Source organism: Rhopalosiphum padi, chromosome 1 (assembly GCF_020882245.1).
Source record: "Rhopalosiphum padi isolate XX-2018 chromosome 1, ASM2088224v1, whole genome shotgun sequence".
Taxonomy (NCBI): Eukaryota; Metazoa; Arthropoda; class Insecta; order Hemiptera; family Aphididae; genus Rhopalosiphum; species Rhopalosiphum padi.
Window position 1 is genome coordinate 16,298,762 of NC_083597.1, and position 12,120 is coordinate 16,310,881.

The 12,120-nt window shown below is 25.5% G+C and overlaps 1 protein-coding gene and 1 non-coding gene across 2 annotated transcripts; both read left to right on the forward strand.

Moving 5' to 3' along the window:
• The first annotated feature begins 2,296 nt into the window (after positions 1-2,296).
• On the forward strand, positions 2,297-2,368 carry Trnad-guc (transfer RNA aspartic acid (anticodon GUC)). Its single transcript has one exon. It is a non-coding gene; the product is annotated as a tRNA-Asp (tRNA).
• Positions 2,369-4,732: 2,364 nt separating this feature from the next.
• LOC132920877 (protein SDA1 homolog) lies at positions 4,733-9,930 on the forward strand. The gene is made up of 13 exons (XM_060983603.1): positions 4,733-5,008; positions 5,083-5,286; positions 5,359-5,541; positions 5,614-5,679; positions 5,760-5,936; positions 6,007-6,105; positions 6,195-6,429; positions 6,723-6,858; positions 6,932-7,106; positions 7,186-7,700; positions 8,222-8,306; positions 8,364-8,519; positions 9,795-9,930. The coding sequence occupies exons 1-13, from the start codon at positions 4,922-4,924 to the stop codon at positions 9,837-9,839; spliced, it is 2,163 nt and encodes a 720-aa protein (XP_060839586.1). The 5' UTR covers positions 4,733-4,921; the 3' UTR covers positions 9,840-9,930.
• Positions 9,931-12,120: the final 2,190 nt, after the last annotated feature.

The window sequence follows — 12,120 nt, forward strand, 5'->3', positions numbered from 1 at the left end:
TAAAAGAATCACTCAGTATACACTAAATATAGGCATATACTATACATTTCACTGTATACAGTTTATTTGTATTAGTTAATATAAATAATTATACTAGTTAACTACTGACTAGTTTAAGATACCTACATCATATATCAGAGCCAGACATATACCTAGTATAATATGCAAGATGCAACTGGATTAGAAATAAACCTTAAAAATCCCATGGAGTTTTTAGACCTCGAAAGCGAAATACGAACAATCAATAAAATATTTTTATCAACTATTAAGCTTTATCATTATTATAATATAGCAATATAATATTGTACTATACCTGACTCTAATATGAAAAAAAAATTAAACAAAATATTAGATACGGCGCTTAGTGTATGTCAATAATTTTTAATAGTGTACGTGTATATCTTTGCAGTTCACTGAAAATTCGATGCAATCTATTTTGTTTTCTAGCTAAATTTGACTGTGATTGGTAATCTACGCTTATTAAAATAATTTAAAAACTTCAGAACATGTTTAAATAATGATTGGAAAATACGCGCATTTTTACCACTAGTATCGTGGACATCACCACATGCATCATACTGGTAAATAGAACCATTGATTATAGAATAGACTATTCTATAATCAATGATAGAACGTAGATCGCACACGCAGTATTCACTTAAAAAAATATATATTTTTAATTGATTAGAATTAGGTAGTTGTCTTTAGTTGGTTTTTTTTAATAGAAATAACCGATATGACTATAGATATCGGGCTTTTTTTGAAACTGAGATTTTTCCTATGAGCACTCACCACTCGTTAATATTTACATAATATATCTTTGTTTTTTGGTAAATATTTTTTAAATTTTATAGTTTTCAGCGTAATACTTAAATTTAATTTATAAATATTTTATATTCTAAAGGTTTAAGTTTAGCATAATATTATATGCTCATTTCAGCTTAATTATTTTATTAATTACTTCAGTATAAAATCTCTACTAAATACATAGTAAACTATGTTGTTTATATTTGTTAATATTTATTAATATTTGTTGCTCGGTTGCTCCAATAAGCAAATAGCAATCCAACCATTCATATTGTTGTTAAATGTTGATAAAAATATTTGAGATGATTCTAAACCATGATTCATGATTAAATGAAAAATCTCTAACTTACAGCATTAGTGATAATGATTAATCATTTTTAAATATAAATTAAAATAAGTTGGTATGTATTGACGTAAAGAATGTGTTTTTATAAAGACTATTTGTTTAAAAAAAATACAAAATAAAATTTAATATTAATGAATATTAGTTGCTGTGTAATTTTCATTTAATGACGATTCACGATTAAACATAATATCTTCAATCGTAATTATTAGTCATGCTCATGCATCATGTAACATGTAACACTTGTCGAATTCGGTGATCGTCATAACCGCATATTTTCAAAAAAGGTCGTTCAAATCCTCACATCGATTCCGCATAGTTTTCCCAAACCAAACCATTCATTACCACACACATTGGTATAATAGTATCCTGAGTATCCATCAATAACGCACCCGTTTATCTAAAATCATATATTTTAGAACCACGCATCAGTTATTATATTTAATCAAAATCACAAAATTATAAATTATGAAATAAATTTAATAAAATATTATTTGAAAACACTATTTAGGATATATCTGCATTTATTCCTTTCCCAGTATTATTAACTATATAGGTATACCTACCTAGGTACCTTATTTTATATTAATTATGTATTGAATTATTTTTAAGCATAGTTATTTTTAATTGATATCAAAATTATAATAATTTAAGATCTTATATATTGAATTATTTTATAACAATTTGTTTAATACCTAATAATAAATTTTTAATTTTTAACTGTCAAAGTGTGTGTGATTTTAAACAATACCCGTCGAATTTAGGCGGACATAAATCCGCGTTCATTATTGACAATATCATGGATTATATTTTTAAATTTTAAATTTAAATATACAGTAAAAATGTAGGTAAGTACCTATAAATTATAATAGTATTTTAAAAATGTAGTGATCCACGGTTCTACGTTAATTAATTTCGCACTTGGAAATTGGAATACTGTTTTTAAATCGTTAAATAAATTAAGATCCTCCACAAAATGTTTTCCTATATTCGATTACTAATGTCTTATTTGTATGTATTGTTACAAAATATGAATAATAATATTAATAAGTATGAAGAAAAAACATTTTTTTAATTAATTAAACGCGCAGCAACAAAGGCCACTGGATGAGTGAAAGATAGTTAATTTTTTTAATTACATCACAATCCTCGGTAGTATAGTGGTAAGTATCCCCGCCTGTCACGCGGGAGACCGGGGTTCGATTCCCCGCCGGGGAGGAAAATTTTTTGCATATTTTTTAAAATGTAAAATTTATTTTTTAATAATTATTATTTATCATTTTTATATTTAGTTGTATTACTTCGTAATAATATGTAACTAAATAACTAATCATCTAATAATAATCACCAACTATACCTTATTAATTATCACAGACTATCATAGTTTTCGTTTATCTTTTGCTGGTCTGATAAATCGCCAATCGGTTACAATGGTTTCATTAATTTGTTATACATTAGTTATTTTTAACTTTATTTAAAATAATAATTACTTATTATACATAAATAATTTAAAAAGTTGTACAACACATAATTTTCTTTCGTGAAATATTATGAAAATTTTAACTCAATATAATAAACAATAAATCAATGATAAGTAATCATTATAATAATATAGTGTAATGCATTATAATGCATTGTGTAAATAAACTAAATTAACGTTGTTAAATCCCGTTTTCACAGTTAAATATGTATTACTTAACTGTATATAATCCAAATATTCAATTGACATATTTTCATTTAAGCACTAATCGGGAGAAGACAAAAAAATAAGTGAAAAACGAAAACTTCTTCACTCAAAACCTGTTTTTGATCAAATTAATATTAATTTTTAATTCTTATTCAAAAATTAATTTTCTCTAAAAATGTATATTATTTTCACATTTAGTATGACATTGATATGGTTTAATTTTCAAAATATGTAGATTTTTTTGTCTTATTCATAGATACCTATAACTTATTGCAATTGTCGATTTATTGCTTGGTTTCTTTTTAATTTATGCATATATTAAACAATTTTAATTTGGTAATAAAAAAAGCTTGATAATTAATTAAAAAATCTCACATAATATTTTGTTCTTATATAAATTTAAAAGTATTGATATTGAAAATACATAAACATGACTTTATTTATAAGCGTTTGATGCTCTCTTACCGAATTTCCAATCTTTTTTTTGTAAATCTATAAGTTACCACTCGTATTCTTGTAGTGTTCTTACGAATGAAATATTATTTTATCATATTTAATTGTAATACGCATTGTACATTATACACTATACAGAAACAGAATACACATATTAAACCTAAACTATACACCTATATATTACAGTATACAAGCAAACATTTTAGAATAAAAATATTAATTAACTCCACATTTATTTTATTGTAGATATTATTTATCATCGTAATTTTTAACCATATACCTAATACCTGCCTAGTACCTGTTATAATATAATAATATTCCTATACCTACCTATAGGCTATATTACTATCACCTTTATAGTATAAGCCAGTATAAGTTCTTTGATTTTAACACTTAAAATTATAGGTTATACTTATAAAAACAATAAATATTAGGTACCTAAATTTTTTTTAGTTTATTTTAAATTTAACTTATATTATAATTAATTATATCAATAAATAAGTGTTTGAAAATAGAATAGGTGGCTATACCTATGCTCGTATAGGCATTTATTATGGGATAGACCATTCTATAATCAAAAGCATTGATTATAAATACTAATAATATATTATAATCAATGTCAATAATAGTATTAAAGGTAAGACATTTTAAGATATAAAAACATTTTTAATATTTACTAGCGCTATCTAGTAAATGCGTTATTGTTTTTAACAGTTTATGTCGTTTGTTAATAGAGCGCAGTACACACCAAATCCAATTTTTAGACCCGATAAGACGAAGAAAAACCTAAATAAGACTAGTTTTCCATAGAAATTCCTGTTGTTTCTTAATTTATTGTCTGTGTGTTTTTCAGTTTTCTCTATGATTTTTATGTAAACTGGTAAACTTAGAAGATAGATAAAAATTTAAATTTAATTTGATGTCCAAAACTGTCTACAAAGTCGACTATTTATCGTAAAAAAACAGACATTGTAAAATCAATACATTCATCACTTCGCTCAGAATATAAAAATAATTATACAGCAAATTTTACCTTAGAATTTCAATTGTTTGAAGGCTTTCTACGACAATGACAAAATCCAAAAAATTATTTTAAGCTAGTTGCAGTCCTACTAAAATTAATGGACAGTCACGGGTATATGAACTACAGGCTACATGGCACACCCTAGTACGCTATGCTGTATTTTTAATGTAAATATTTATATAATTTAAGCTGATTATTAATGAATAATAATAATTAATATATGAATTTAAATTGTTTGGGAAATAAAATTTAAAATTAAAATTCGGAACATTTTTTTCTTATTATGTTGGTGTCACGGCGCAAAAGATGGCAGCATAATAAATTGGTGGGACTTTTATTTTTCCAAGTTGGCAGTAGTAAAATTGAGATTTTTTTTATTCTTATCATTTTGTGAGATATCAGTCAGTTTATCACCGCATGGCGTATTATTTCCCTTCTCCCCCGTAACCGCCATATAATAACTCGTAATATTATATTGCTCTTTACTTTTTAGTTTTTCTGTCTACTGTCTAGTGTACTAGCACAGTTGTACTTAAATACTAATTTATGACTGGTGTGTAGTTCATGGATTCAAATCGGACTTGTTGATAGTCACTTACAATACAAAATGGTGCGGCACAATAATCAGTTGCCAAACAATTTACCACAACTCCAAAATCTTATTAAAAGGGATCCAGCATCGTATAAGGATGAAGTAAATTTAACTATTAAAAAATTGACTACCATGAATAATTTTGTGATTGATATTTAAAACTTAAACATTTTTAGTTCCTTCAACAACAACGCCATTATAAGTCACTATTGGCAGTTTTCACATTGCGCCCAACAGATTTCAATAAAAGCCTTGATGAACTGGTAATGTTTATGGCTCAGGTAGCGCATTGCTATCCTGGTGAATTGGCAACCTTTGCACAAGAGCTCACGGTTATGTTACAGACTCATGGTCCTGTACTAGATAAAGATATGCGAATGGTAAGTGTTAATAACAACACAATTTAAGATTTAAAATATGCAATTATAATGTTACTGTATTTATATTCTCAGACATTTTGCCGAGCTTTAATATTGTTACGTAACAAGCGATTATTGACACCTACAGATTTGCTTTCTCTATTTTTTGGATTACTCAGATCACAAGATAAAGAATTAAGAAAATTTTTAGAATCACATATAGTTTCTGATATTAAGAACTTGAATTCAAAACATAAAGATGCCAAATTAAATCGAGTAAGTGTTGTATAAAAATACTGAAGTTATGAACAAGTGTAGAATATAATTTTTTGTTTGTTTTTTTGTTAGAATCTTCAAAATTTTATGTACACCATGCTTAAAGATAACAATGCTAAAGCAGCTAAAATGTCTTTAGTAAGTATAAAGTAAATTGTATAATAAAAAAATTTAAATATATACCATATTACAATGATATAATATGTTTTCTATTTAAGGGTATAATGGTTGATTTGTACAAAAAGAATATTTGGAGGGATACAAAAACAGTCAATGTTATATCAACAGGTTGTTTTTCAAAAATTACTAAAGTCATGGTTGCTGCATTAAAATTTTTTGTAACTGTGGATGCTAATGATTCTTCAGACGAGAGTGATTCATCAAGTTCAGATGATGTAATTATTTACCAAATGATACATTATGTTATTCCTTAAAATACTAAAAAACTTTTAATTATTATCTAAGGACACACCCAATACTAGAGAAGTGATTATGGCTAATAAAGTGAGCAAAACTACAAGAAAAAGAACAAAAAATTTAAAAAAAGTTAAAAGATTAGTTGAGGTATGTATCTTTTCAAATTACTTAAAATTATTATTGATTTGTATTTATGAAAATATAGTCTGAAAAATAATTCAATTCAATTATTTCAGAAAAATAAAAAAAAGAAGAAACAATCACAATCATCTAATTTTGCAGCTTTGACATTAATACATGATCCTCAAGGGTTTGCAGAAAAATTATTTCATCAGTTAGAAAAAAGACATGAACGGTTTGAAGTAAAAATGTTGACATTAGATGTAGTGTCACGATTAATTGGTTTACACCAATTAATAATTTTCAATTTTTACCCTTATATCCAAAGGTTTTTACAACCTCATCAAAAAGGTTAATATAATATAAATTTTGACTTTCTATAATATATCTATAAATATATGTGTGTATTATTAATAAAAAAATTCATATTAGTTTTAATTTATGTAACTAAATTGGTTATTTAAAGTTTGATCTTTTATTTATTTTAATATTTTTACTAAAATAGTCAATTTCATGATAAATATTATTGTGAAGTTAATAGTTTATTAATGTAGGTGTAACATATAATTAAAATTTTGGCTACTGAAAGTTATAACATCAGATAAAGTGTTTACACTGTAATAATTTAATTTATAATGTTTTAGAGGTAGTACGAATGATGCAATTTGTTGCTCAGGCATCACACGAAGTTGTTCCACCCGATGTTTTAGAACCTGTGTTACGCGCATTAGTTAATAATTTCGTCACAGAAAGAAATTCATCTGATGTTATGGCAATTGGGTAAGATTTGCATATAATGAATATATTTTTAAAATAGCAGAAAATATGGTATACATATATTTGTGTTTCTTAGGTTAAATGCAATTCGTGAAATGTGTACAAGAGCCCCCTTGGTTATGACTGAAGATTTACTAAGAGATCTTGCTCAATACAAAAATTATCGTGAGCGTAGTGTCATGATGGCAGCTAAGTCATTAATACATGTTTATAGATCTTCTATGCCACATTTATTGCATAAAAAAGATAGGGTAATTTTTTTTTTTTATTAGTTGTGTTACATTTATATTATTTAATTATGGTTAATGGTTATGCTATTTTATTATTCAGGGAAGACCTACCGAGGCATCGTTGGAAATCGTGGCAAGAAAATATGGTGAAGTGGATGCAAAAGAGTTTGTACCTGGTGCTGAAATACTTCTCGAAACAGAAAATAATGAGTCTTGTGATGATTCTGATGAGTCAGGTGATGAATGGGTGAATGTTAGTCATTCAGAGGATGAAATCAGTGAAGATGAGAATATAGACGGTGAAGATGAAGAAGTTGATGATAGTGATGATGAAGAAAATGATGATATAGAAAGTAATTCTGATACTGAGGGAATAAATGACACTGATCAAAGTATTTCTACACAAAACTCAACAACAAACACGATTACTAAAAAAAAGAAAGTAATATCTAAAAAAGAACAATTGGCTGAAAAGAAAGAAAAGGCAGCACAAGTTAGTTCAATGAGAATTTTATCTGATGAAGATTTTAAACGTATAGAAATTGCTCAATTAAGCAAACAGATGACTTCTGCTAAAAATCGCAAAAGACCTGCTGAACCTGAAGAAACATCTAGGTAATAATCATTTTTAAAATACAGAGAGTAACAGACTTGAGAAAAAAAAAATTATGCTACTTAAACGTATGACAAAAATTGTAAATATTATATGATGAGTAAATAATTTAAGAAATATACTCATGTCAGCAAATTCTCAAAAATCATATTTTTTAAAAAGTTATTACGTTTCAAATTAATTCAATCAAAAAACATTGATATTTTAAAAAATAATTGATTTAAATAAATCTTTTTAACATCAAAATTATTCCTATAATCAGATTCACAAATTGGCTATTTTAAATTTATCCAAAAAATTTAAATCAAATTTAATTTTTTTTCAGTACTAAAAATAAACATTAAAATTAATTTAAAAATTAAATTAAACATGTAATGCTAGGGTCTCTTAATGATAAATAAAAAAAAAACATTCAAAATATTAATTAGAACAAAAGTTATTCCAAAAGTCAGTTCTATCTGTTACACTCTGTATATTAAATATTAATAAATAATATAATAAATTTATATTTTATGTTTTTCAGAGGAGAATTAGTTCGGCTTAAAGATATTGAAAATATTTATAAAAAAAGAAAACATGATAAACAAACAAGAATAGACTCTATTAAGGTACCAATAAATTTACTATTAAATAAATTAAGTATTTTTACATTTTATTAATTGTAGAAAGGACAAGAGGGTAGAGAGAAGTTTGGATACAAGGATGGACGTTTAAATCCATTTTCTAGTAAGACAAACAGAGAAAAAAAGAAGACCAAAAATTTCATGATGATTAAACACAAAGCAAAAGGAAAAGTAAAGAAGTCTTTTAAGGATAAACAGGTAACTTATAAATTTAAAAATACATTAAACATTTCATTATTAATAATTATAATAGCTTAAATTCGTGTTAGCAATTATTTGATCATTAGTTGAAACTATTATATAAAATAATAAATAATGTCCATAAGAATTAATTTTAGAGTTTATGGCACAGGTTTCTAAACTCTTTTGGTTCACAATTTCACATATACCCAAAAATAAAAATAATTAAACAGATAATCACAAATCACAGTTTTGGAACCACTGTTTTAGAATATTAACTCAAATATAATATCCACTAAAGTTAAAAATATAATTATTCTCAGTAATTATTTACTTATTTATTTATTAATACAAATGTCCAATTCATAATATTTTAGTATAAATAACAATAGTATAATATAATTTAAAAATAATAAGATATAACATAATAAAAGATAAATAAACTAACACATAGAATAATAATAATAATAACAATGTTTATTAAAGTAATTGACTATTTCCAGAAGACATTAAAATATTTATGTGTACTTATGAGAAGAATGAAGAATATAAAATAAATGATTGTTGCGAGTGTAGTGTTTGTTAACTTTGAAATTTAATAGACTTAATAAAAATGAATCATCAATCTAGTTATTTAGCAATTTGGAGAAAAATGTGTTGTATAATAAATTGCTATGTAATTTTAAAGTTTTTAAGTTTAATAATTTTAAAATATTTTCATAACCAAAGTGAGGAGTTCTTAGAATATTATATTTATGGGATATAAATCTGAGAACTTTTACACTTTTTCAAGTTGATCATTATGTCCTGCATTGTTGTGGTCCCAAATTAAAGGAGTATATTCTAATAAGGAACAAACTAGTGAGGAGTATAGACACTTGAGAGCAAATGGATCATAAAAATCGGAACAGTATTTTTATCATACCAAATATAGCTAAGGCTTTATTTTTAGTCAATGATACATGAGCATTGAATAGTAATTTAGAATCAAATAAAATCCTTTTTAAAGTCTTTAACCGAAGGCAAACAATGTAAATTAATTAATTAATCATTTTTTTTTCATTGATATCAATAAAAAAAACGTATTTATCAAATCTACAAAACAAATTAATTTAATCATAAAAATAGTGAAAGTTAATAGATTTAGGTATAAATATTTTGCTTGTTTTAAAATGTATTAAAAATTGAATGTGGTTTGATTTTTGTGTATTATTATTTAATTGTATTCTTATATTTTTAGATATTTAAAATATAGTAAAGGATTCATAAATAGAATTTTGTTTTTGTTTTCAGATTGCATTACGAAATCATTTGACCAAGCTGAAGAAGATGAAATAATAAAATTAATTATTTTTGAATTTCATGTATTTAAAAATGTGAATTAAGTACAAGATAACCAATTTAAATATATAATGTTTATTTATTTGAAGTGTATCATCTATATTATGTAGTTATTATTTTTTAAAAACTGATTAAACAGTTTTATGTACTCAATTAGATAATAACTAAATAAACAGTGACTATAATGTTACATGATATAGGTAATCATTAAACCATTACAGTCATTACACAAATTTTAATATTTTATGTACATAGTGTATTCTAAAAAAATTTACCAACATATTATAGTATAATTTTGTATTTTTGTACATATTGTTAGGTAATTAAAATTAGCAATTTAAAGTTAATCAAGAGTATCTCTTCAGTATCGAGCATTCAAGAAATAACATGACCTTTTTCAGTGTTGTGTGTCAGCAAGACATGTTGGAGTTAGATATAGCAGATAATTTTTCTAAAATTCTGATATATCAAAATCAAAATTTAAACGAGTAGTTTTTTATTTATTGAACTTTATTTGCTAAGGATAATATAGATCCATAATAATGGGTTCTGAAGATATGGGGGCTATGAAAATTTTAAAATTTTAGTAATAAATATTAATCTATCAATATTATGCCACTATAGTACAATTGTTTTATTGTATGATTCTTTTTAGGTAATATGATAGCACATAGATTGATATTTAATCACATTTTATAGTAATGTTAAAATTTAAAATTACAATTCATATTAGAATATATAATAAAAATAAAAATGAGTACCACTATTTATATTACTTAATCAACTATTTTGAGATTTGTATGAAAAATAATATCATACCAAATTAACAAGTAATAATGACTTGAATGGTTATTATTTATATTATTATTATTAATTTACTTAATACGAGTATAGTATAAATGTACATAACTAATGAGTAAATTAAATTAATTACCAACTAAAAAAAACGATTATGGAAATATGTAAGAATAAATTATCTCATTAAATCATTTCAAGAGTAGGTAAATAATACCTAACTATTATATTTAAATATTTAATAATAATTTAATGTATTCAGATGTACATAATTAGTGAGTTTTTTCATTATTTGAACAACGGTCAACAATTATGTTTTTAAGTAGATTTTAGATGTTGGTACTAAATACTAATTAGTAATTTTAGCTGTTCTAGTGGTCTACCTACAACATAATTAAATCATATTTTTAAAACATAATATTATTGTTTGAACTGTCATAATATAATACTATAATATACATTAGAAGTATTAATAAAATTAACATAATTACGATTGCGATTGCGGATATCTTTGTTCTAAAAATTCAGTCAAAATAATTGAAAAAATAAAAAAAAAATTTCGTTTCTCGTTAAACCGTCTTTTCGATTATCCGTCAAGGCTCTGGTTCTGATACTGAAGATTAATCGAGGTTCTATTGCATTAGAATTAAAATGTATTTCGGATACAAAAACTATAAACATCGATTGCTGGCTGCACCTGCTATTGACAACTATGTGTATAGTGTCGAAATACATAATATTTGTTTCTGTCGCACAGTTTATTCATTACATACTGTAGTGTTATTGTTACGAAGAATAGGTACGCGTCTAACATATTATTATTCTTTTCTTCTAAAAGTATATCAAACATACATTTTTCGTAGTTCCGTACAACTATTACTATATCAACGGATATTATTCTGCATCATTACATTCATTATCATGTTTGAAAATAATACTATTACATCCGATGGCGAGACCAGGTCGCCGTCTGCTCCGACCGAGCATCTGGCGATACTGCCGGTTCCAGCTAAACCATCCGCGAATGGTCGGTCAGCAAAAGTATGTCGCGAGTTTTCAGGTCTGGCGACAAGACCGTATTGTTCAATGCCCAAAATTGCAGTGATGCATAGGCGCCGCCAGGAATTTTATTAGGGGGGGGTGCATCGTGCAAGTAGATATACGCTAATTTCTAAATAATGCTTATATACGTAATAATAATAATAATAATAATAGTTAAATACGTAATATAATATAATATAATGTAGATTATAAGTATGCAAAATAAAATAGTTTCAATACCATTCAATATTTTTAATTTAATTTAATTTTTTGTAAAGCCAGGGGGGGGTTGCAAGTGCACCCCCTTGCAACCCCCTCGCGACGCCCACGCGGTGATGTATGATGCAGCAAACGGTCGATCAGAAGACGTGTATGTCGAGTTTTCTGGTCTGACGAAAAGGCAATATTGTTCTATGCCGAACATTGCAGTGGTGTATGGCGA

What these genes read in the sequence shown, in the direction of transcription:
- LOC132920877 (XM_060983603.1), top strand. Translation starts at nt 4,922, where the DNA reads ATGGTGCGGCACAATAATCAGTTGCCAAACAATTTACCACAACTCCAA. An exon ending in AAGATGCCAAATTAAATCGA is followed by an intron (nt 5,542 to 5,613) that starts GTAAGTGTTGTA and finishes TTTTTTTGTTAG; the next exon opens with AATCTTCAAAATTTTATGTA. An exon ending in CAAGAATAGACTCTATTAAG is followed by an intron (nt 8,307 to 8,363) that starts GTACCAATAAAT and finishes TATTAATTGTAG; the next exon opens with AAAGGACAAGAGGGTAGAGA.